This window comes from Dermacentor andersoni, chromosome 1 (genome assembly GCF_023375885.2).
Source record: "Dermacentor andersoni chromosome 1, qqDerAnde1_hic_scaffold, whole genome shotgun sequence".
Taxonomy (NCBI): Eukaryota; Metazoa; Arthropoda; class Arachnida; order Ixodida; family Ixodidae; genus Dermacentor; species Dermacentor andersoni.
In genome coordinates, this window is record NC_092814.1 from 319,713,805 (window position 1) to 319,737,758 (window position 23,954).

Genomic DNA, 23,954 nt, shown 5'->3' on the forward strand with positions numbered 1-23,954 from the left:
TATAAGCCCAATTTAATATCCCCAGGAATGAGCGGAATAGTTGCGTGTTCGGGTCGCAGCGCGGAACTTAAATCACGGAGGAATAGAATGATTTCTCTCTTCTCTTTCTCTCTCTCTCCGTCTCAGAGATTGCATGCTTAGTCACGCAATGCGATGAATAAGAAAGAACCGACTAACCGCCGCGTGTGAACGGCGAACACTTCGCCTTAGCTCGTTTTATCTATAGGGATTCTCAAGGGATTCATATACGAATCCCGTGAGAAAAAAGTACGGCAACGTATACCGTGTGTCGGTTCCACAACAGAAACCTCACTCCCTCTAAATGACTGTTCAAAATTTAGTTCTCATGCGGCTTGGAGAGGAACTAGAGATGAAAAAGAAAGCATGAAAAATAGGCACATTCTTAAGCGAGTTAGGAGAAGAGCCCGAAAGAGAGTGCGTTGTTCCAGACTGAGTCTGGAAGCGTTCCAGCGTGCCTGAAAGGCGCGCTATTACCGCCCCCCCCCAAAAAAAAAAATATTGAGAGAGAAAACGTTAGTGGCGAAGAACTTCAAGAAAATTCGTGCTTAACCAAACCGCATTACGTCTGCGGGTTTGACAATAGTGAAAAAAAAAAAAAAAAACTTTTAATGATGGAAAGTTTCGCGATAAACCTATGTTAAGCCTTTACATTCGGGCGCCCACATTACACTTCAGTGAAACACGTTTCAGCGTTACGCCCTCCTCTGTGCTGCCCTTTGCGAGTGCGGATTGCGTGCTAAGCCTCTAGCTTACCTTCAACCGATGATCTCGATATCGCTCGCGTTTCGACAAACATTCGTGTTACTGCTCGACGAAGACATGCACTCGTTTCCCCGAGGGCGATCCACTCACGCATGCATCGTTTGGCGGTGCAAACTCGACAGATACGTCACGGCAGGACATGCTCCCATCTTCAGGCACCACAAGATACCTGACTGAACGTGAACGTTCTGCTCTTATTGCCAATCGCTATTAGATGGCTCTTTTCTTCTTTATTCTTTCTTCCAATCAGCGACCGACGAGTGACCGTACGCTATTACAGTGGTTGAGGGGGGGGGGGGGGGGGCACGAATGTATACTACCGCACTTAACCGCCCTGAACCGCACTTGACAACCATTTTCAGTCGTCGTTGAAGATGTGCATCTCGCACAACTTTCTCGCCTTCACCCATAAGAACGACTACCTTATCGGATAAGCATTCCTCCACTTATGGGGTCGGAGGACCGTCGCGAGTCTCCCTAAGAGTCTCTCTCTCCTGGATTTTGTAAAGGAATTCAGCCCCTTACACTAGTTGCAGATACTGTTGATCACGGCGCGCCTGTTCACCTTCCAAGACACTTTGTTCTTTTGCCCTCTTCCTCCTCTTAGGCCAAAGGGCCATCATTTGCGAAATACAACGTTCCTTGAATCGAACGATTCAACTCGATTCCATTTTTTTTTAAGCGGCTAGCGCTTACGGCCGATTAATGGGTCACCGGACGCCGACACGCGGCGCAATGCTTGCAACAGGTCGCACCGGTACGCTCGAGCCAAAAACCGTCACGAGACGGCGGCGCGCGCTTCCGTCAAGACGCAGTGACGAGGAAGAGTTATTTTTTTATGACAGCGCCTCTTTCGGCTGACGTGAGCGTGAATATTCATGGAGTGCCAGAGGAACGCGTGCCAAAGGATTCTTCTCGGCGAGCGCAGCGCGTGACGAACGACCATGCGCTCAGGGTGTCCCATGAAACGCTAACGAAGCATCCGTGTAAGAGGAACATTTGCATTTGGCAGGAAGGCAAACATAGGAGAACTCCATCGTATTAATAATTTTGCCGCATAAAAAAAATGTGCATGCTTGGGCACGCGAACATCTTGTCCATGAATCGTGCCTATAAGTAACCTGCGAACGAGGCTTCATTAGTGGTAACAAGAAATCGGCAGACAATAAATAAATTTTAAAAGAAACGAAGGGAACCGGCTCTCAGGGTGACCCGAGACTTTGCCATGAATTCGTGCGAAAATATGAGCGCTGTTAAAAGAACAGATAAACATGAATAAAAAGTAAAATCTAGTTGCAATTTTAGGCTTAGCGTGCCATTTATTCGTGATATATACTCGATGCAGTAGCAGAGGGCTCCGGCTGAAAACCAGATGAGTCTTAGTGCACAGTTTCTAAGACAGCCTGGCGTACACCGAACACGTGGTCGCGCGCTACTCTGGGGTCTGTACACGAACGTATTGCGCGTTAGCCCGACACACATCAGAAAAAGAAAAAAAAAACGAAGAATAAATGCGCAGATGTCATATTTTTCTTTCCAGGCTTCACATTTTATTCTGAGGAACAGCTTTGTTTCCTTTTCACATGAGTCTTATGCTCAAGCAGTATTTGTTCATCTTTGTTTTCAATGCAGGGTGCAGGGTGAAAAAAAAATCTTTGCAATTACACGACGACCCACTTCATCGCTAATCCGTGCTAGAATGACACTGCAGGGCAGATATACAGATGGTGCTCAACAACGATGTAGAGCAGCACTTCCACCTCGGCAGATACACTCACCATCGATGGCGTACGTAGCGTCGGGCACAAGTGCGCTGAGCCAGGCGTGTCGCTTACGCCAGAATAAAAAAAAATCGCAATAAATAAACAACAGGTCCCGAGTATAGGACCATGCACATACGTTCTTGCCGTTCCTTCACTGCGCGCGATTTCCTCGTTAACAGTAAAATATTGCTACTCGTTTACACGACGCGATATTGTAGGGCACGTTGGCACCCACAGGTGGCAATGGTGACTCCTCGTGTGATGGCGAACAAAACGCAATCGCGCACATGTATCGCGAAACGCCGAATACAGGCGAACAGCAGGAACACGAATCAGTAGACGGAGAGCGCAAACACGGGCACGAACACCAATCACTTGAATTGTTCGAGGACACGCAGGGTAATTCCCAGTTTCGCACACGTGTGGACCAACACAAGTACACGCGATTACATAATGCACCCCGCAACTACACAACAGCGAATGTTGCTTCAGCTTCACGTATACCGTGCGCACGAAGGGTCCAAACGTTCGCCTTCCATTGACCTTCCGAGTGGCCACTGGTAATTAAGCGGCTTTTCGATCGGCCCGACTCCCACTCGCAAGGGCAACATTGCTCCGCCACTGCGAGATTAAGTACACACGCACGGTGCACGGAGTGCTATCGGAAATTTCCTATGGGGTTATTTGTATTTGCAGAAATTCGTATTTCACGACTTGCGTTACTTTTGCCCCCTTCGCTCGTCTACACAATGCCGTTTCGGCTGCGTAGGCGAGCGTAAATTTTTTGTGCAAACGTCTTCCTCAATCCTTCGAGATCACTCCATCGCTACTCGCTCGTGTATCTCATTATTATTATTATTATTATTATTATTATTATTATTATTATTATTATTATTATTATTATTATTATTATTATTATTATTATTATTATTAAAGAGGGTGCTGGGATCCTGAGGTGATGTCGCCGGCTTTATTTCTATGTGCATAAAAAGTTACGTTGGCCTCCTCGCACTGAGAATAAAAGGCTGGCACTATATTTTGCAGAGGGAGGGTGGCTATGTGAATGCGGGTGCGCCTGGCGCCCCCTCGAGCAGTATTCTGGATCTCCGTGGCATCGGCAATACCACGTTCATTATGAATAAACAAATCCTAGAGGAGTTTTTGATGATCGCTGGGAAACTTACATGGCAACGTCTTGAGTCCAAGCAAGTGTCGTGTTTTAACATAGGGTGACCGTGTGCACGAGATACAGCTGGCGCAGTGATAATTAAATCAGGCATAAACTGGCAAGGATTAAATAGATAAAAAAAGAAAAAGTGTGGGTCGTACTTCTTTCAGTGCTACCCCTGTTCGAAGTATCATTAGCCAACTGTCTATGACCAGCTGCGCGAGCTTTGTGCGAAGGCAAAGTACACGTTATACCTTTCGTGGAGCTGCCTTCTGTGAATTCATGTAAGTTGCTTGATAGTGCTTTCATGTGTATTTTTTTTTTTTTTTTGGTAAGGCGTCTGCTTCGGCACTCATTTTGCGACTCAAAGTAGTATTTTTTTTTCTTTCTTCGTGCTACAATTGTGTTCTGCTTGAATGCTTTCAACTTCTGCTATCTGCCGCGCATCTTGCTCTCCCCAGGCTTTCTGCCGGAACAGACGTACTAACTTCGCGCAGATGTCGCGCCCACAGCCCAAACAAATGGTTCAGCGTGCAGCTTTCTAGTTTCATTTTGGAAAGAATTCTATGCTTTGCCCAGCCGAGTTCACGGGCTGGCGTTGTCAAGTTACGGTACACCGCATGGGCTTGTCTTTCGTGCCGGTAAACGCACTTGAATTACTTTCTTAGCTTGTTGCACAAACATCGGGGCACGCACGCTCTATTTACACTAGAACAATAGCTGCGAATGTGGGATCTGTTTTTTTTTATCAGTAACGTGTTGCCCCTTAACGCATTCCGCACCCACTTTCAACTACACAACAGCGAAGTTAATGTACTGCTGACCTGCGTGTAAGGGCAAACTCGCGGCTTGCAACGTTATTTTCATTATATAGAGTCTCGAGAAGGGCTCAGTCAATCTACAGAAGATTAACATTTACAGCCGAACAGTGGCACCGCCTTGCCTTCACGGCTTCGAAAAGTCCATCTCGAGCCGTCGTTTTTAGTCTTTCAGTGGGTACACGCATTGGCTAAAAATAAGGAGGCTGACCGGCTTGCATCTATACTACCTGCAACTGTGACACCCTGTATACACGCGAACAGGTGACTCCATGACTTAAGATATCCCTCTATTCTTCATTTACGGACCGAATTTACGAATCGTTGGTCGTACACCGAGTGATGTGCTGCGATGCAATATAGTCGAGTCTTGTGTTCCTCCTATTAAAATCAGTGTGTAGCATAGTGTACCCAAAGTGTACACACCTATATTTTTTTTTTAGGCTTTGTCCTTCTAGTCAGTATTTTTTAGATACTAATATATTTATAAAAATAAATTATGGGGTTTTACGCGCCAAAACCACTTTCTGATTAAGAGGCACGCCGCAGGGGAGGACACCGGAAATTTAGACCACCTGGGGTTCTTTAAAATGCACCTAAATCTAAGTACACGGGTGTTTTCATATTTCACCCCCCATCGAAATGCGGCCGCCGTGGCCGGGATTCGATCCCGCGACCTCGTGCTCAGCAGCCCAACACCATAGCCACTGAGCAACCACGGCGGGTGGTAATATCTTTCTGCTTGTTATTCCCACTTGTTTTCTCTATGCAGCTGGCAGCTAGGTGCTCAGCACCACCTGGAAGCCGGCTCAATGAGCCGGCTCATTTCTTTTGATTTATTTGTGGCTGGGAATTTATGTTTCCATAAAGAAATATACAGGGTTTCCCAACTATGATGCACCAAGATATAAAAATATGCAAAAGCCACGTGGCTGGACAGTACCAAGGTAATGTTTGCAGTCGCTTGGAGATACCTAGATTATTTTTGCATTCCGCCGAATTACACAATTAGTCTGAATTACTTAATCAACTTCTCAAGTAGTATAATCAGGTGAAAAGTGCCAATGAGAAAATTGTAGACCAACATGAAAAACTCCCCATACAGGTTTGTGTTGCTCAATACGCGCTACATAAAAAAGTTTTTCCGAGCGTGAAAGAAGCTAGCGAATACACGCAATGTGCCTCGAGTGGCCAGTCACGCGGCAGTATTGCCTTTATTCGCGGGCAGGACAAAATTTAATGTTACGCCTGTTTTTTTTTTTGTTTTTTTTTCCCGCTCGCCGCGATATCGTGAGCTACCTATGAAGTTTATTATCATGAAAGCTGTAGCTCCAAAGCACAGAACAAGCAAAATATACGGATTTCACCACGTTCAGAGCGCATGCGCTGTGACCCTGCCAGAGCCGTGATGACAGTTGCCGTAAGCCTCTTTCCCGCTGCAGATAGGCTGACAGCGACATCGAGCCGAACGCCAAGGAAAATGTCATTGCAGATTTTTTTTTTTCATGCAGTTTTCAGATAAAAATAGGCGATGCATCTCCTGAACCAGACTCCTCCTGAACCGTTTGATTTATAACATCTATCTCTTTTGATCTCGAGGATCAAGAGGGCGTGTCATAGTACAAACAAAATATGCTTCTTACCATAGTTGCCCTTCGCCCCGCTAACGACTGCGATAACCAGCATTCTTTGCGGCAGCGGTTTAAATTCAGTCCGGAGAAACCATCGCATATTTAAAAAAAAAACGGCGGGGGGGGGGGGGGGGGGGGCAAAGATTTGCTCTTCTTCACACACGGAAACAAAACCTTCCGAATTATTCTGCAAAAGGAAGATAAAATTAACGGAGGTTGCGGGGCCTCGCGCCAGTGCTTTGTACGACAGCAGGTAAAACAACGAGGCCACTTGTGTTGGCCCTGTACTTTATTTCCTCGAAACACGTTAGCACCTTGAAGCAGAGGACTGCTCCCTCGTGGTGTTTTACTTAGAGAGAGCTACGATTTTCTGAAAGCTTGCTGTTGGGCTAGTTGGTACATGACGTTAACAACGTAAACATCGAGAAAAAAAAATGGACCAGAGAGAGAGAGAGAGAGACCGACAAGGCTGTCTGTCTGCCTTGCGTCATTTCTTGTCTCGTATTTGTTTTTAACGCAATGCTCAGCTTTAATAAAAGCAAGAGGTAATAACGCTTGTTACGTCTCAACGCAGTAAAGGAAATTAGTTAGACGTTTACAACGAGGCAACCCTTAAATTATGGGGTTTTACTTGCCAAAACCACTTTCTGATTATGAGGCACGCCGTAGTGGAGGACTCCGGAAATTTCGACCACCTGGGGTTCTTTAACGTGCACCTAAATCTAAGTACACGGGTGTTTTCGCATTTCGCCCCCATCGAAATGCGGCCGCCGTGCCCGGGATTCGATCCCGCGACCTCGTGCTCAGCAGCCCAACACCATAGCCACTAAGCAACCACGGCGGGTACAACGAGGCAACCCTACCCATTCATCACGGCCTATTCAGAAGTCACCACACCGTTGACGCCGACTGTTGACGGGTCCACAAAAGACTCCTCTAGCTGGACCTGACAACCTGAACTAAATGATGGATAGGGCCAACGCTGAATACTACCGTGGGAACGTCTTCCACCGCGGATTCCCCTGCAGGTTGCTAAATATGCGGGGGCGAAGGTACAACATCGGAGGCGGAGTTCGGCGGAACGGTGCGATATCATGGGCGGGATATTGCGACCGATTCGATGATTGTGATTGGTCGCGACACACTCATCAGATTCCCTAGTCTAATCGCCTAGGGAAGGCGACGGCGGAGACCTTTCGTGCAGTGGGGTGGGGTTGACGTGTCCCGATGTGAACTCAGACGTTTAATATGTTGCTACCTGGAATGGACTTCATTATCTGAAGCCAGTGTTAATAACGTAAAATAAAACCTTTTTTTCTTCATTCCTACTACCGGACGTACTCGTCAATGACCTTTTTGAAAACCTGACCCAAACGCCACCACTAGCCGCAACACGCCGCGCGCTTTATTGCACCTGTGTCAAACCCTTTCCCTTTTCCTCGTCTCTGTTCTTTCTTTCTTTCATGGCTTGGCTATTGGGTTCGAATATTTTATTTACGTTTTCTTTTATTAAACACCACTTATGCTTTTTCGCAACAACTCAGGGCTCGTTTTGCGGCGCCGCCCGGAAAGTGAAGACGGAAAAGCGAAGGAGCTTACGACATAAACGAAAAAGTCAGAAACAATGGCTTAAACTGCCACGTTTTCGTGCACATAAGTGCATTATCTGGGTACCACCACATAACTTATCTCAATATGCAGCGAACTCAAAGCTGGGCGCATAAAAAAAGGAGAAAAAAATTACATAACCGAAAGCCAACGATGAGGGGCACAGGACAAAGCCGCAATGAGCGCCGGCGAGAGCACAACGCTGAGTACTTTTTCAGTTTATTTCTTTAAGAACCCATAAGCGGATTCACGCTGGCGGACGCTGAATCTCCTAGGGACGCTCAGCTCCAAAAGCCGGAGAAATCGCTCCCCCCCCCCCTCTTCTCCTCCCGGCCCCGTTCTGCCGCAGAACGGGCTTAGTCCCGTTCTAAAATCACCCGCCCCCCTCCAGGACTGTCCAAAGCTGCATTCTATACTATGGACAACGAGCAGCCTCTCTGGCCGACTCCACAGAGGTCCTGCAGGCGTAATCACGCGCAAGCTATCCGCCAAACGGCACCGCTTGTTCGCCGCGAAGCGAGTAGGTTGGTGGGCGCATCCGCCGTAACTAGGGAGGATTCCGCGCCGCTGGAGCGAGGACGTTCTTTCGAGCCCACCTAAACGGGCGCCATCAGTTAGCGCAAGGGGGGTGGTTTGAGGATGGGGATTAAAGAAGAGGACAGCGCTTCACCGCCGAGGCAGTTTTCGCGTGAACGATAGCGAGTTCACTATGAACAGAGTGCGCACGCGAGCACGTGGCCATACTATAGTGTATATAGCCTTTATCGGCCAGCGTCAGTGAAGGCCGAATTGTTCGCGCAGCCACCGCGGATGCAGCGTGGCCGGTAAACAGGCGGGAGAACAAAGCCAGCGCCAGTCCTCTCTACTTCGTGAAGCTCGTACCATTCCTTGAGCGCTGTTAATGTGCTGCAGCATTCGTTCTCGTTTTTAAGCGAATCAGCCACTGTGCATTTGATCACGGTATTTAACGTACGCGATTGCTAAACGCCGAGAGTGTTTTTTTTTCTCCTGTACTTAACTAATTAGTTTTCTGTACTTAGCCTCGTGCTGCGCGCTATCTGCATACTGCCTGGCGCATAGGTTGACGTCAATAAACATCACATTGCAGAGGCCGCAGAGGTCGCGTATGTCCTCGAAACGGTGAGAAGCCCCTACAAGAGATTTATTGAGGCTGGTGGCTCAACACGATGTTGCCACAGACACCCTGCTAGGAAATTTCAGCGTAAAAATTTACAAGGTGAGAGGGAAGAATTCGTGCCACCAGAGCTGTATACCGCAAGGTACGGCAAAACGCGCAATTAATTACCAGCAGCACCACGGCACCAGTCGCGCGCAGCCACGGAACAAATGTCGGTCGGCAGGGGCATACGCGGGCTTAAACCTATTCACTGAATGCACCATTTAAACAAACGAAGTATAGCCGAGTTCGCTTGTATCGGTTAGCGGGCAGGCTGCGGGGACGTGACAGCGTGAAAAACAAATGGTCAGAGCACCAAATTTCAAGTGGTCAAATTTACGGGGCAATACTATGGCATTAGCACGAAGGCTGGCATGCTTGAGTAGCGGAAGGAAAAAAGAATTTTCGACACGAGGTTGTCCATCCAAATTTCAGTATTTTGCCAATAATATGCCCTGCATTATGGTTCTCGGAATAATTTCAGTAGCACACGTGAAGAGGAGGAGTAAACTTGTCACATCCCATTATTTTCCGGCCATTCAGAATGACGCCCACACCAGTACACTGTAAACGAAAATAAACCCACCTGGGAGTTTTTAACAGGTGATGTGCCCTAAAACCTCCCCTCCTGAAATATTTACTCCGATGTATCGGAGCAAAACAGCGCCATTCCCTCGTTTCACTCCGCTGGCTAGCTGCGGGAGTATTAAGGCGACATGACGCGATTTTACTCCGCTTCAAAATCTTGTTCTCCCGTGAAACTCCGACAGGGTGTTTTAAAAAACTCCCCTCCGCCGAAACTGGTTGGTCACGTGGCGCTTCCCATGAGGCTGTGCGCCTTGCCAGCGACCGGGCGCGTTCGGCGGAGCCGGCAGTGCTCATGGCTGACGGTTTGTTTAGTGCTCATGGCTGACGGTTGTTTGTTTGTTTAGTGTCGTTCCGTGACAGCGTTTCGTCAATTTGTTTCCAGTATTTCCGTCCAGAAAGTGTTATAGGCATGCCTGAAGCTCACTGTAGCTCAGCTTCAAGTACGTTAGGATCACTTTGCTGACAACGATGAATGCAAGAGCAACGTTTTCAAGTGCGGAAAAAGGCTTAGGTATACCTCGAAGCTGCTCACTGGCTCGTGATGTCGGCTGAGGTTCTGACTGTGTTTTCGTGCTGCGTGACCCTGGCTTGTGTTCTTCAGTACGTGAAATGAGACTTGGATGTTTTTGTGAATACATGGTGACAACGTCCGGTGTAATGTTTGAAAGGACCGCGTAGCAGTGGCAACAGCAGCCACTGTTTGAGCGACGACATCCATGCTAGTCGCGCAGGAATGGCGTACCCCAAGTTCGTTGCGGTGCTGTGTTGCCAGTGAGAAAGACCGGAGTGCAAGCAACTGTTTTTATGTATCTGTGAACGGATATCCTCGCCCGAAGAAAAAACGGTAGGACATAAGTATGCGTACTGTAAATAAAGCTTCTTATTGAGCGATGTGAATCGAATTGTTAACGCGCATATAGGTTTTGGTCACGTCGTTGCTTCCGATATTGCATTAACATTACGCTCTATCCGAGACACTGATTTAGACGCATGCCTGCTGGCTCCGAGTTTAAGGATTCACTCGACAGATCAGCAATGTTGCTCCTTTTCACAACCGAGAGAGATTGCTTGGACGCAGAGCAAGTAGTGCGGTGTATAAAATGTATGACAGCGCATTTTTTGGTGTTACGTCGGCTGCTGCGGGTCATGCTTACACGTAATAATTTCTTGCTGCGCTACCACTATATCACAAAAATTTAATTTTGCTATGAAGCACACGCACTTACATTTTACTTGCTTACTGTAACTAACGCACTACTTTTTGGCCGCGAACGCCGGCAGTGTGCGAAGTCGCTTCAGCACTCACAGAATGACATGATAATTTTGAAAAATTACGCCATTAATTTTTTTCTCTCACTATTCTGAATTAACAGTTTTGTGTTGATTAAGGTATTCTGTTAATTTCAGCGAGGCAGATCTCGTATGAACGAGCATGTGAGTCGTAATTCTGAAAACAGCACAGCTGCTCCCTAGGCGGTTTCGAGGCACACAGTATCGTGGCTATATATACTGGCACCGTTGCTTCTTGAGTATCGCGTGTACGTAGGATGTCTCAAATTTCTGCATTGGGTGTTTCTGAAATGTATATGTCATGATATATGCGCTTTCATTGACTTGTTTCGTCGAATTTGACGCGGTCTCGTGCGCGTATTTCGAAATTTGACCTGCAGCCTCTGCATGTAAAGATGTTCACGCAAACTCACGCGATGCCTCTTTTTATACTCCCGTTGCACCTCGAAAAAACTCCGTCCATTGCAAAGCAAAAAAAAAGAAAAGGCAGAAAAATAAACTCCCATAATTCCACGCAAAAAGTCCGCTCGCACGGAGTAAAAATTCTACTCCGATCATACGGAGCATAATAAACTCCGAACCGGGGGGTCGCTACAGGACAAGCGTTCTACTCCCACCTCGGAGTTATTTCCGTTTACAGTGTAGCTTGAAACACAGGGCAAGAACAAACCTCCCCCCAACGAGATCATGAAACTTTCTATTTCATTCCATCAGTTAAAAGAGCGTCCTCCTTCAGCTAGTGACAAATGCCAGCGAACCTCGCATTCGCGGCACTTATGTTTTCTAGTTAGGACTCACAAATATTTTTACGAGAGAGATTCGACGCTATCACACGCACAGCGTGGTGATATTTCCACGTAAACTTCGAGCTCCTGCTATCAGAGAGTTGTCTAGGCCTTGATAAAGATAATCGTGTGATGATGAGTTTTTATTGCAGTATGTCTATGTAAGCGAGGTTGACATCAGAGGGGGATGCGCGCCGGCTAACCAATTTCACATGTACAACCAATACATGGCAAACATTACCGTGCAACATGTGAAGACACAGGAGAATGACGGCTGGTTGCGCAGGGAAGCTAATGAGCGGTCAGCTTACCTTGTTCTCGTCGAAAACCCGAAAAACCAGCGATGCAAACTTCGAGGGATCACCTTGAGGAAAGAATTGCTTGTATATCCTCAGAAAACCCTGAAATGAGAGCGAAGAAAAAGGTGAAACGAAGCGTGAAAGCATCCACGCGAATATCATCGCTTCCTCGTGCTTACGAAGAACCGTTAACTCGAGGCAGCGCATATGAGAACTATGACTCAGGGGTCTCGTAATACTGAAACTTCAAACGTTAGATGTCAGCAATAACTAAGCTTAATAATGAACGACACGTGCGGACTCTGAATGCTCAGAGGCAAATATGAATTTCTCAGTTTCGCTGGCACATTGTGTGAATCATTTCAAACAAGAGCTGAACGTTTCACCGCGAGAAACGCTCGTAATTGGCTTTCGCAACGCAGGATATGGGACCCAGTGGCCCACTGTTAAAGCGGCAACCCTGCACCAGCGTTCACTCTCTGGCTTCTACGCTTAAGTTTAGTTTAGCGTGTTATAGTTAAGACTGACGTCAGAGCTTTGCGTAGTGCTGGTTCTACGAAGCCATGGGTGAACCATAGACAAAGCACACAGAAACAAAGGACAGCGGCTGACCAGAGGGACGTCCGGCTGGTCAGCCCCCAGTGAGCGTGCAAAAATGAGGCACCAGCAATTAGCAAAGAAAACGCCTCAAGCACTTCGCGCTCTGAAAATGTCACGGAATCACGCGCTCGTAAGAGCCAGTCGACCTCGATAACCAACTTAACAACTCAGATGGTAGTCGAATAGGAATTTAATTGAATTCCGGGGTTTCACGTGCCAAAAGCACGATTTGATTATGAGCCACACCATAGTGGGCGACTCCGGGTTAATTTTGACCACCAAGGGATCTTTAACGTGCGCCCACTGAACGGGTCACGGGCGTTTTTACATGAAACAGGTTTTTACGTTTACAGGTTAGGTTCTTATTAACCTCTACCATATTGAAGTGACTGGCGTACACTAGCATAATCTGCAAGAATATGCCTGATTATACTTGTGGAGTTATAAAGAAGGAAATCAAGGACCGCTGCTCGTTTAAAAGCGACTACAACTGTCACTGACGACTTACGCAATTCTCGCCGGTTACCTGATGGTCAAAAAGTTGTTTGTCAGTAAGCGCCAGCGTCGTGAGCGCCACGGGCGTCGCGATAGCTGACCCTTACAGCTCCCTAGCGCAGTGCCAAATGCTCCGACACCCAGCATCTGACAGCGCACCATGGCTCGGTTGCTGCGCCAATCGCAAAACTTTTCTGAGCTGCGTACATATAGTTGTACAGATATCTCGCTTTAATCTTTTTTTTTATTTTCTCCGGCTGTTTTCTACGCACCCTGACGAGGCATTTCCATAGCCCAAAATGCAAGCGCCGCGCCGATAATCGGCATGCTGCCAAGATCCACCCACGCCGAAAGCAGGGTCATCGTTATTTGGGTAGCTTTGTAAAATACAAAAACAAGACAAGTTTACGATATCATTGCATAGTGTGCAAGAAAAAGTTTATGGCCTTTTTATGCGGTGGCTGAGTAACAAATTGAAAAAAAGTATATTTCTTTCTACTTTAAAAAGGCTACAATTTAGTACCATAACCGAACTTTTTTTTTTATTGATATGATATAAGGAGATGTTGACGTACGATTTAAGGCGCCGGCTACTCCTTACCTCTTGAATGGTTCCGTGACACAACATATAGGGTTCAAGATTACATATCAAATAACCTATTCATACAAACACCAGGCCTTATCACGCAACGATTTCCCAGGAAGACTATGACGTAAGAAACACATGGTACATACAATATACAATGTAAATGTCTCCACAGTTATGTAGATAAATGTCTCAAAAATACAAACGATACTGTCGCCTAATAGTCTCTAGTCAGCGGGTGGTACATACATCGTGTAAATGCATTATCACATATAGTCACAACAGAACAGTCAACATAACATAATTCACAAACACATGCATATATACAGCGACATTGAAATGAAAGGAACAATAAACGCGTTAATAACGTCCAACAATGCCGCTGTCTTCGAGAAATGTCTTTAGTGCTTTAAAGCGCTCTTCTGCAAGGAGGTTGTTGGCCAAGGACCCAAAACTTTCTTTAAACTGAAAGGTCTGTGGTCTAAATTAATTAGGGTTGACTTAAGTCGGCATCCCGGTGTGTCATGATGTGGGAAATCTAGACGGAGGTGATATATATCTTCGTCTACAAATCCACACTCACATTCGGGGGTTTCCGCACGTACAATTCTGTGTAAGAAGTGCTCTGTGCCTAGCCTTACTCGATGAATGAGGGTTTCCATAGTTATGTCTAATGACAATGAAAATTTGAATTCAATAAACGGATCAACATGGTATAAGTCCGAGCTCTTAGAATTCTGGTCAAACCAAGTGTTTCTACAAATTTTGAAAGCCGTTGTATTTATAATGCAGCTTAACTCATTCTTTGATATTGGGAGTGGAACCGCATCATCTTTGAGGTGTGCTTGTCGTGCTGCTTCATCGGCTGCTGTGTTGCCAGGAATGTTGCAATGCCCTGGTATCCACTGGAATGCTATTGCATGTTTCGCTTCGCTTGCCTTTGTGAGGTGTTTAAGTGTCTCGTATATTATACTGTCATTAAATGTTTTCCATTTTGTGCCGCAGAATGATGTTAGAGCCGCCTGTGAATTGCTGAAAATTACCCATTTTTGAGCATCTCTTACTGACAATTTAAATTTTATCGCACACAGGATTGCGAACAGTGAAGCCGTTGTGGACGAAGTCGCACGAGATAACTTAAATGATTCTTGTTTGTTGAGGTGCGGTATAATGAATGATCAAGTTGAAGAGGTTGCTGTACTGGAGCCATCTGTATAGACGTGTGTGTATCCTGAATACCGCATATATATCTGGTAAAGTGCTAGTTGTTGAGCAGCTTGAATGAACATGTCTTTTTCTGAATATCCCGTCTACTGAGAATTCGATTTTTGGAAGTGCAAGCAGCCGTGGAGGATATTCGACGTCTGAGTTCCAAAACTCATTTCTTGGCAATATCTGAAGCTTTTCTTGAATTTCTATATGAACAGAACTTCTATCCCGTTTCGTTATGTATACAGCCAATGGGTGGCTGTTATGCTGTGTTTGAAGACTGAAATAATGTCGGCAAGTTTCTGTAGTTTGCATAACTGGAAATGGTGATTGGCGAGCTTCAGCTATTACAAGAGAGCTAGAAGTCGCTCGTGGAATTCCGTGACATATGCGTAGTCCTCTAGCTAAATGTCTTTGAAGTCGCTCTTCTGACGTGTGGGAAAGTCCGTGTAAGATGGGCACGGAATACGCAGTTTTTTGTCGTATTAATGTATTGTAAACAGTCAGCATGGACGATACTGATCCTAGTAATTCGTTCTAGGCCCCCTGATGCGCCTGCAAGTCTGCGAACTACAGTCACTATCGCAATGACCTCGTTTTCGAGTTTTTTTTTTATGTGTGGTGCCCAGGATAGCTGCCTATCAAGTACTATGCCAAGAAATCGATGCTGTGTGACAATCATTAAAAGCTGTCCTTCTAGATTAGGAGTGAAAATTTTTAACTGCCTCTGAGTGAAGGGCAATACAGCTGTCTTTGCGTGTGGTAGAACCATTCCTCTCTCTCTCATGGCTGAATTAACAAGAAGACTGCCATCAAAGTTAAAGTTTTCACTGTATGCAGATGATGTGTGTATTCGGACATCTGTGTCTAATGCTCAACTACTTCAGATGGCATTGTAAGACGCCATAAATAGCATGTCCGAACTTGAGTGCTTTTCGCTGAATTCATCCACCGAAGACAGCAAAAAGATTTACCGCAAATACAGAAACGAGTCAAATAACAAATTGGCAACGTTTCCAAGCCCTCAGGTTTATAGACATTATGAAAAAATGTATTTGAAATTTGATAAACATTGCGCAGGTTTCCGTGTCGAAAGGTTTTTTTTTTTCTCGAAATCCGATGGCTTTCTTTTCGTGAAATTACCTTCGGTGCAACGCCCTCCGCCGACAATCACCGGCTAATTATTTTTAGAGCCGCAGCAGCATGAATTTTTCTTCAGGAACTAGCTGAAATACAATTTTGGAGTCATCATCATATTCATCATCGTCATCATCATCATCATCAGCAGCAGCAGCAGCAGCAGCAGCATGGCTACGCCCACTGGAGGGTAAAGGCCTCTCCCATACTTCTCCAACTACCCCGGTCATGTACTAATTGTGGCCATGTTGTCCCTGCAAACTTCTTAATCTCATCCGCCCACCTAACTTTCTGCCGCCCCCTGCTACGCTTCCCTTCCCTTGGAATCCAGTCCGTAACCCTTAATGACCATCGGTTATCTTCCCTTCTCATTACATGTCCTGCTAATGCCTATTTCTTTTTCTTGATTTCAACTCAGATATTATTTACTCGCGTTTGTTCCCTCACCCAATCTGCTCGTTTCTTATCCCTTAACGTTGCAGCCATCATTATTTCAATAGCTCGTTGCGTCATCCTCAATTTAAGTAGAACCCTTTTCGTAAGCCTCCAGGTTTCTGCCCCGTACGTTAGTACTGGTAAGACAAAGCTGTTACACACTTTTATCTTGAGGGATAATGGCAACCTGCTGTTCATGATTTCAGAATGCCTGCCAAACGCATCCCAGCCCATTCTAATTCTTCCGATTATTTCAGTCTCATGATCCGGATTCGGGGTCACCAGCTGCCCTAAGTAGATGTATTCCCTTACCACTTCCAGTGCCTCGCTAACTATCGTAAACTGCTGTTCTCTTCCGAGACTGTTAAACATTACTTTAGTTTTCTGTAGATTAATTTTCAGACCCACCCTTCTGCTTTGCCTCTCCAGGTCAGTGAGCATGCATTGCAATTGGTCCCCTGAGTTACTAAGCAAGGTAATATTATCAGCGAACCACAAGTTACTAAGGTATCTCCATTAACTCTTATCCCCAATTCTTCCCAATCCAGGTCTCTGAATACCTCCTGTAAACACGCTGTAAATACCATTGGAGAGATCGTATCTCCCTGCCTGACGCCTTTCTTTATTGGGATTTTGTTGCTTTATTTATGGAGGACTACGGTGGCTATGGAGCCGCTATAGATATCTCAGTATTTTTACATACGGCTCGTCTACACCCCGGTTCCGTAATGCCTCCACGACTGCTGAGGTTTCGACTGAATCAAACGTTTTCTCGTAATCAATGAAAGCTATATATAAGGGTTGGTTATATTCTACACATTCCTCTATCATCTGATTGATAGTGTGAATATCGTCTATTGTTGAGTAGCCTTTACGGAATCCTGCCTGATCCTTTGGTTGACAGAAGTCTAAGGTGTTCCTGATTCTATTTGCGATTACCTTGGTAAATACTTTGCAGGCAACGTACAGTAAGCTGATCGGTCTATAATTTTTCAAGTCATTGGCGTCCCCTTTCTTATGGATTAGGATTATGTTAGCGTTCTTCCAAGATTCCGGTACGCTCGAGGTCATGAGGCATTGCGTATACAAGGTGGCCAGTTTTTCGAGAACAATCTGCTTACCATACTTCAACAACTCTGCTGTTACTTGATCCTCCCCAGCTGCCTTCCCCCTTTGCATAGCTCCCAAGGCTTTCTTTAGTTCTTCCGGCGTTACTTGTGGGATTTCAAATTCCTCTAGACTATTCTCTCTTCCATTATCGTCGTGGGTGCCCCTGGTACTGTATAAATCTCTGTTGAACTCCTCAGCCACTTGAACTATCTCATCCATATTAGTAATGATATTGCCGGCTTTGTCTCTTAACGCATACATCTGATTCTTGCCTATTCCTAATTTCTTCTTCACTGCTTTTAGGCTTCCTCCGTTCCTCAGAGCATGTTCAATTCTATACAACCATACGACTCTTACGCGTTGGTTGAGCGCCCTCGTCTGTAATCAATGATGCCACACTGGCAAGGTAATCTTATGATGCAAAGCTCATAGTTTTCGTATACTAACCGTTCGTGATTGTATGCAGGACTTATTGCGGGTGGTGCGAAGCTGGCTTAACTAGGAAAAGATCGCAGGTTTTTGGCCAGATTCCTGATGACCGAACTGAACATTGCCGCCGACACTCGTGAGTACCGCAGCTGCAGACTTGACAATAGAACGTGGGAGATTTTCAACTGGACTGTCCCGACCGAAGCTACTACGGCGCTGATGGAGCTGTGATAACCTAACCGAGCCGTCAGCATGGTGACGTTCGGGTGCGCTACACGTGCGGTTAATTTAAGTGAGCACAGATTACGATGGGTAGGGCTTTTTCTCACCTCCTATAACTGTGACGCGCATTCAGGGACGGACCAGTAGAAGGACACGATGACCTTGTCGCCTAAGGAATACATGCTGTACAGAAAGGGCTAGGAAAATACTGCGACTGGTCTTTCTGCGGGAATACAGACAAGCGTGTGCCAAGGTGTCACAAGATTTCATCAGCAGCGTCAATTGGGACTGTGCAGTCTTAAGCGACGGCGAAGCGCTCTTGCCGCTGGTGCACTCAGTGGCAAGCCAACGACGAATTGAGAGAAATGCGCGTGGTTTAGACAAAGGTAAACTCGCATATGCATCAGGAAGCCAACAAAAAAACGCCGACGTAACCATAGCGTATACGACGAGCGGACGTACCGCAGGACTTTCATGGATAGAGAAACATGGACAGTGCCGTCATATGAGACTGTGATACAGTCGTACGTCCTCTTTAAAGGGACAGATGGAAAAGTGCCGCGGGTTGGTTTGTGAACCAGTTTACAGGTCACCCTCTGAAGATTCACGACATCGCTTCATAGGTTATGAAGTTAACGTAAGTCAGTCACCTTGTTTGAACACTCTCTGAAATATATTCAGGTAGTATACGGACATTGCTAGTGAAGGTAGGAAGATGTCAGTTCGTCCTCCTTCCGTGTAGCCTATAGAACTCGACATGTGGTCGTGTTATTTAGAGTGCTCAGATGTGATCGTTGCGCCGAAAGTAACGAAAAAGTGCACCTAACTTAGTACGTGACATAGAACATTATAACAACGCATGCATCTATTGTTTGTTCCTCTATGCAATGTGCTATTCAACGAAAAGCCACAAAAAAGAAAGGGTCAATCTAGTGTCGACGCTAAAGAAGACAATGTCGACGTGCATGGAGTTCAAATGATTTGATGATTGTATGTATCTGTATCGTGTCATTATCGTATGATGATTATAGCTCGATTCTTTCTTTTCCAAGGTCACCAATTACTCATTTTATAACTTTGTATCGTATTCACGCGTAATGACATCGACCTTTTCTTTTTTAGTGTCGACATTTGGTTGATCTTTGTTACCGAGAGGTCATGTAAGCCGATCCACAAGATATTGCAGGCTATGGTGAAATGTGGTTAATTTTCCAATATATTACCTTTAATTACGCCCATGGCATTAATTTTCCCTACTGTACAACGAATTCTCGCTCCTGGTGGTTGCCGGATAAGTCGCCTTCGCGACACCATTTCCTCGCGCGAGCCAGGTTTAGTCCAAGCGAACTCGTTCTACATCCCAAAACTGTGCCGCACGGTGACTTCGCCTCAGCATGTCTGCCTACGGCAGTGCACCCTTTACAGTGGTATAATGCAATGTGTTTAATTTCCGACAAGTTGGTGCTAATGGCACCCCTACCGGTAATTTACCCTACTCTGCGGCTCATTGTCGCTTCTTATGTCGTTGAGGCCTACATTTTATACCTGTTGCGACTCGCTACGACGCTATGAAGGTGCGAAAGCGTAGTCTTTTCTTCTTTTTGTGGAAGGCGTGACAAGATAACCAGATCCCAGATACGTCAAGCCCGCATGAAGACAGTTAAGAAGACCTTGCCGTGAAAATTAATATCAATAAGGGATATTAGAAATTCCGTATGTGCGCCTCCTCAAATTTTTCGTTTGATTGACACAAGATGGCGGACATGGTGGTAGAAGTGTAAATGAACTAGGAGCACACGAGGCGGCCCCGTTATCCATTCGTATACCTACGGTTCCTTATCACATACTCGCCGTTTGCAAGCTTACCCTCGAATCAATGGTGCCGTGAGCAACTGGACACTGGACAGTTGCCTTCTGTAGGGCGACCTAATATTGCCGCATTCAAAGCCTACTAGCAGTATTTCGTACATTCTTTCATCGAACCAACTTGTTCAACTATGGTTGAACAATTGTGCATTCACTTACTCATTGTACCTTACAAGCTGTCCGTATCATTTAGTCATTGTAAGAAAAGGCTGAATGGTCTTGACAAGGCTGCGCAGACGTTTGTATAGTTGAGTAAAAATTTACATATCGTCGTTCGACTTCCCACGTTAATCAAGTCGTCCCGGCGATAAACATTAGGCCGCTAGATGACTGCATTTGATCGTCTGGAACGGCGTGAATTCTTCCCCAACTAGCCTTCTGCTTGCTCGCACTTCTTCCAGCATTCCAGGGAATCGCTTTTGCAAATGCTTGTGCTCTCACTGAAGATTCTGTAGCTAATTTTCATTGTGAACAAACTTGAACAGTTTTCTTTTTTCAAATCCTAATGCCAGAACACTACGGATGGCGAAGCACCCCTATTCACGTCAGATGCTGAATAAATTATGAGCCACTTGCAAATGAGGACTACTACATTGTCTCCCGTAATCTGAATGATCCACGAGAAGGAAAGATATTCCCTCGGGGGCATGGTGTTAGCAATGTCTTGTTAGGACTGCACTTGTAGAAAACAATAGGAGTAATGCCTGTTAGCATAAAAAACTTTGGACTCAGTACCTCGTCCTGCGGGACTCCATTACGTACTTCTCCGGTATTCTGCAGTTAAGCCATCTTCAACAGCCATGAACACAGGTCTCATTAGTATACGGTATAACTAAATAGTAAGTTGCCTAACAGTACATGCAGCTATAGCGATGTCCTATCACCAAGCCCAACACCTCTAGCGCACAAAACGTGGCTTCATGACCAACGTGGTTCACAGGTGCCTTTGAGATCTAGAAAACTGGCTATACGGGCTACATGAAATTCTATCGCCAACCGTTCGGTCATTGCCACGAGGCCAATCGCATAAATTAAACAAGCCAAAGACGCATACAAAAGCGGCAAGACAGTTGGCTGAGAATTCAGCAGCAATCCTGTCTACTCGCTATCTATGCGTATGCGTGTTTCTCGCAGGCTGTTATCTGATTTCGCTCATCAAGAACTTTAGGCAATTGGCGTACATTGTAAAATAATTTACACGCTTAAAGACGAATAAGGGTGTAAGTAGTTCTGTAACTTACACCCTTACACCCTTTCTGAACGTCAGGGCCCGAGTAACACATATTTACATCCTTCTTCACTTTCAAGGGTGTACATTATTTTAGAGTGTACATCAAGTTACACAGTTGTAAACAAGGAGCGGTGGTGTCACGTAATCTAAAGAGACACACGCACACAAACAAAACACAAGCCGACAGTGCATCGACACTACTTAATTTGCCCTATTGAGCGTTTCGAGCAACAGCCGTGGGCAAGTAATAGTGCAAGACTTGGCCCCGTATATTACTCGTATTAGTACAGGTTTTCCCGCTCAATTTAATCCAAGCGCCAGTCAATTTAATCTCAGCGCCAGTGAATTTAATCTAAGCGCCACTCAATTTAATCCAAGTGCCAGTGATTTTAATCCGAGCGCCACTCAATTTAATCCAAACGCCACTCAATTTAATCCAAACGCCAGCCGAAATAATCCAAACGCCAGTGAATTTAATCCAGACACAACGGAATTCAAGAACCTTTGGATTTCAAGACTTCTGAAAATTTGAGAACATATGAGTTAACACCTTGAAAATGAAAGAGCGAGGTGGTAGACCAGTAGCTATCCTGCCACGGAACTAACGACCACTTTTGGAGGTTTTGAAGCGAAAAGCTTCACTACGCTGTAGTCAACACCGCGCATCGCGCGAGCCGGCGTATGTCGGAATTGGCTCCGTGAGCATGTTCGGAGTCGAATTGGCTCCGTGAGCGTGTTCGGAGTGGAATTGGCTCCGTGAGCGTGTTCGGAGTCGAATTGGCTCCATGGGCGTCTTGCGCTGGAGTTTGAGGTATAGTAGCGACGCCTGGTGGCGCCGCGGGAAATGACATCTGGGTCGTACCAGCTTGGGTCGTATTGAGCCCTGGATGTGGCGAAGCACGTTTCTAGGCCGAGTTTTGCGTCGATTCGCACTTTTTTCTGCCCTGTTGCGAGTACGAAAATGCTCGTCACTTCTCACAGACCACGCCGATCACGCTGCGAGCTGGCCGCAGCCTATAGTTTAACGAAAACGGACTATCCGTGTGCCGTGGGACGTAATGCTGGAAGCAGAAGGAATCGGCGACGCCGATCCGGAGGGACCTAGCTCAGCATCGAAAAAGCGTCACCGTCGATACTGCTGCGTCGTGGGCTGCCATGAACAAGAAGGCCTGAATCCCAACATCCGATTCTATCGTTTCCCTTCAAGGCCTCACGAAGCGGAGCGTCGGGCGCGCTGGGTAAGCGAAACTTCGCGCCATGCTGACTGCTTCACCTGTCTTGAAGCTTGCTTGATTATCTACGTTCTAAAATTCGGTCTTTTGCACCTGCAGTCCCGACGGCAGACCGACATACTAGCAGGCATGGCCATGGTGATTCACGATTCGAAACCCGGCCACAGCGACAATTAACAATTCGACCGATGCGAAGTGGTGAAGTGACCAGGTGTGTGCAAATGACCACAAATGGCCGGGCTGATTCGGTGACAGTTCACTACCCCACTACGAGCAGCACAGGTTAGAGAGTTAAATGTGCTCATACTTGACCTCAAGCCGGCATGTTGAGGCAGCGCAGCAAGGTAGTATTGATTACAGCAGATCGATGTTCGAGCGCTGTCATTAAAAGCTACATCAAGCGAGCAGCGCACGAGCTCGCGCTGCAGCGCGATTCGCACGTACGCGCGAGCTCATATGCATTGCATCAGTTATTGCCAGTTACTAAAAGGGACAGATGGCCGCTACTACAACGCAGGCATAACTACTTGTTTAGCGGCATGCAGTCAACAAAGATTGCAGGAGGCCCGCCGTTTCGCGGCATGTCGAAAGACCGCTGCCGTCGCGGCGCGTACGATCGTGCGCTCGAGCAGTTCGTACATCGCGGCATGCTGAAAGACCGCTGCCGTCGCGGCGCGTACCGTCGTGTGCTCGAGCAGTTCCGTACACATGATGCTTGCTTATCGCTGCTGTGGATTCATTTATAGCAAGCATTTCCTCGCGTTTGTGCGCCTGAATCTAGCAGCGTGCAAACCTTACCTGATGTTCCGCTTCGTACGCGACTCGCTTCACTTGCGATTGACACCACGCTAAATCTTCGCCGCTTAATTCTTGAACGGCGTACACGTATTCGGCACTGCATAATTTCTTGCCTTTACGCAGCGTGCCACCCCTGAAAAAATCTTCGGCGCCCGATATTCGCTGCAGGCCGTGATACAACACAACCGAAAGTGGCGGGTCCATATTGTAAACGTGCTTTCCGAAGCAGACGACCGAGCTTGGTACGACCCATTTTAGGACAGAGGGCGCTTTTTAGCACCTTTTTCACAGCGCCCCCTGGGCAATGCAAGAGCCCCATAAGCGTGTTAGGAGTCGGCGCAGGTGCCCACCCGCGCGCTATGCGTCATCGTTTGACGTTGGCCGCAAGCGCGTGTTTATCGCGGAGGCCGACTATATAACCGCTTGCGCATTCAACATGGAAGGAGAAGAGAGTGATACTACCGATACAGAGAGCTGTGTTTATGACTGTACAGAAATCGCAAGACAATGTGCCCAACAATGATGAATAAAGAAGTTTAATAATTCTGCATTAGTTATGGTTTATATCATTGATAAGCAATTTTCATAACTACACAAGGCACACATATAGCATAACCATAAGCTAACCAAAGCATATCCATAAGTGAAACTGTAAGCATAACCATAGGCTAAATCATAAAGCATAATTATAAGC

At 46.2% G+C, this 23,954-nt stretch overlaps 1 protein-coding gene across 1 annotated transcript in view; it reads right to left on the minus strand.

Moving 5' to 3' along the window:
* LOC126516704 (frequenin-2-like) overlaps window positions 1-23,954 on the minus strand; it is a 334,311-nt gene that overhangs the window by 57,913 nt on the left and 252,444 nt on the right. Inside the window, exon 4 of the mRNA XM_050166805.3 lies at window positions 11,923-12,012. Within this exon, the coding sequence (XP_050022762.1) occupies window positions 11,923-12,012 (90 nt within the window). The remainder of the gene's footprint in view (window positions 1-11,922; window positions 12,013-23,954) is intronic.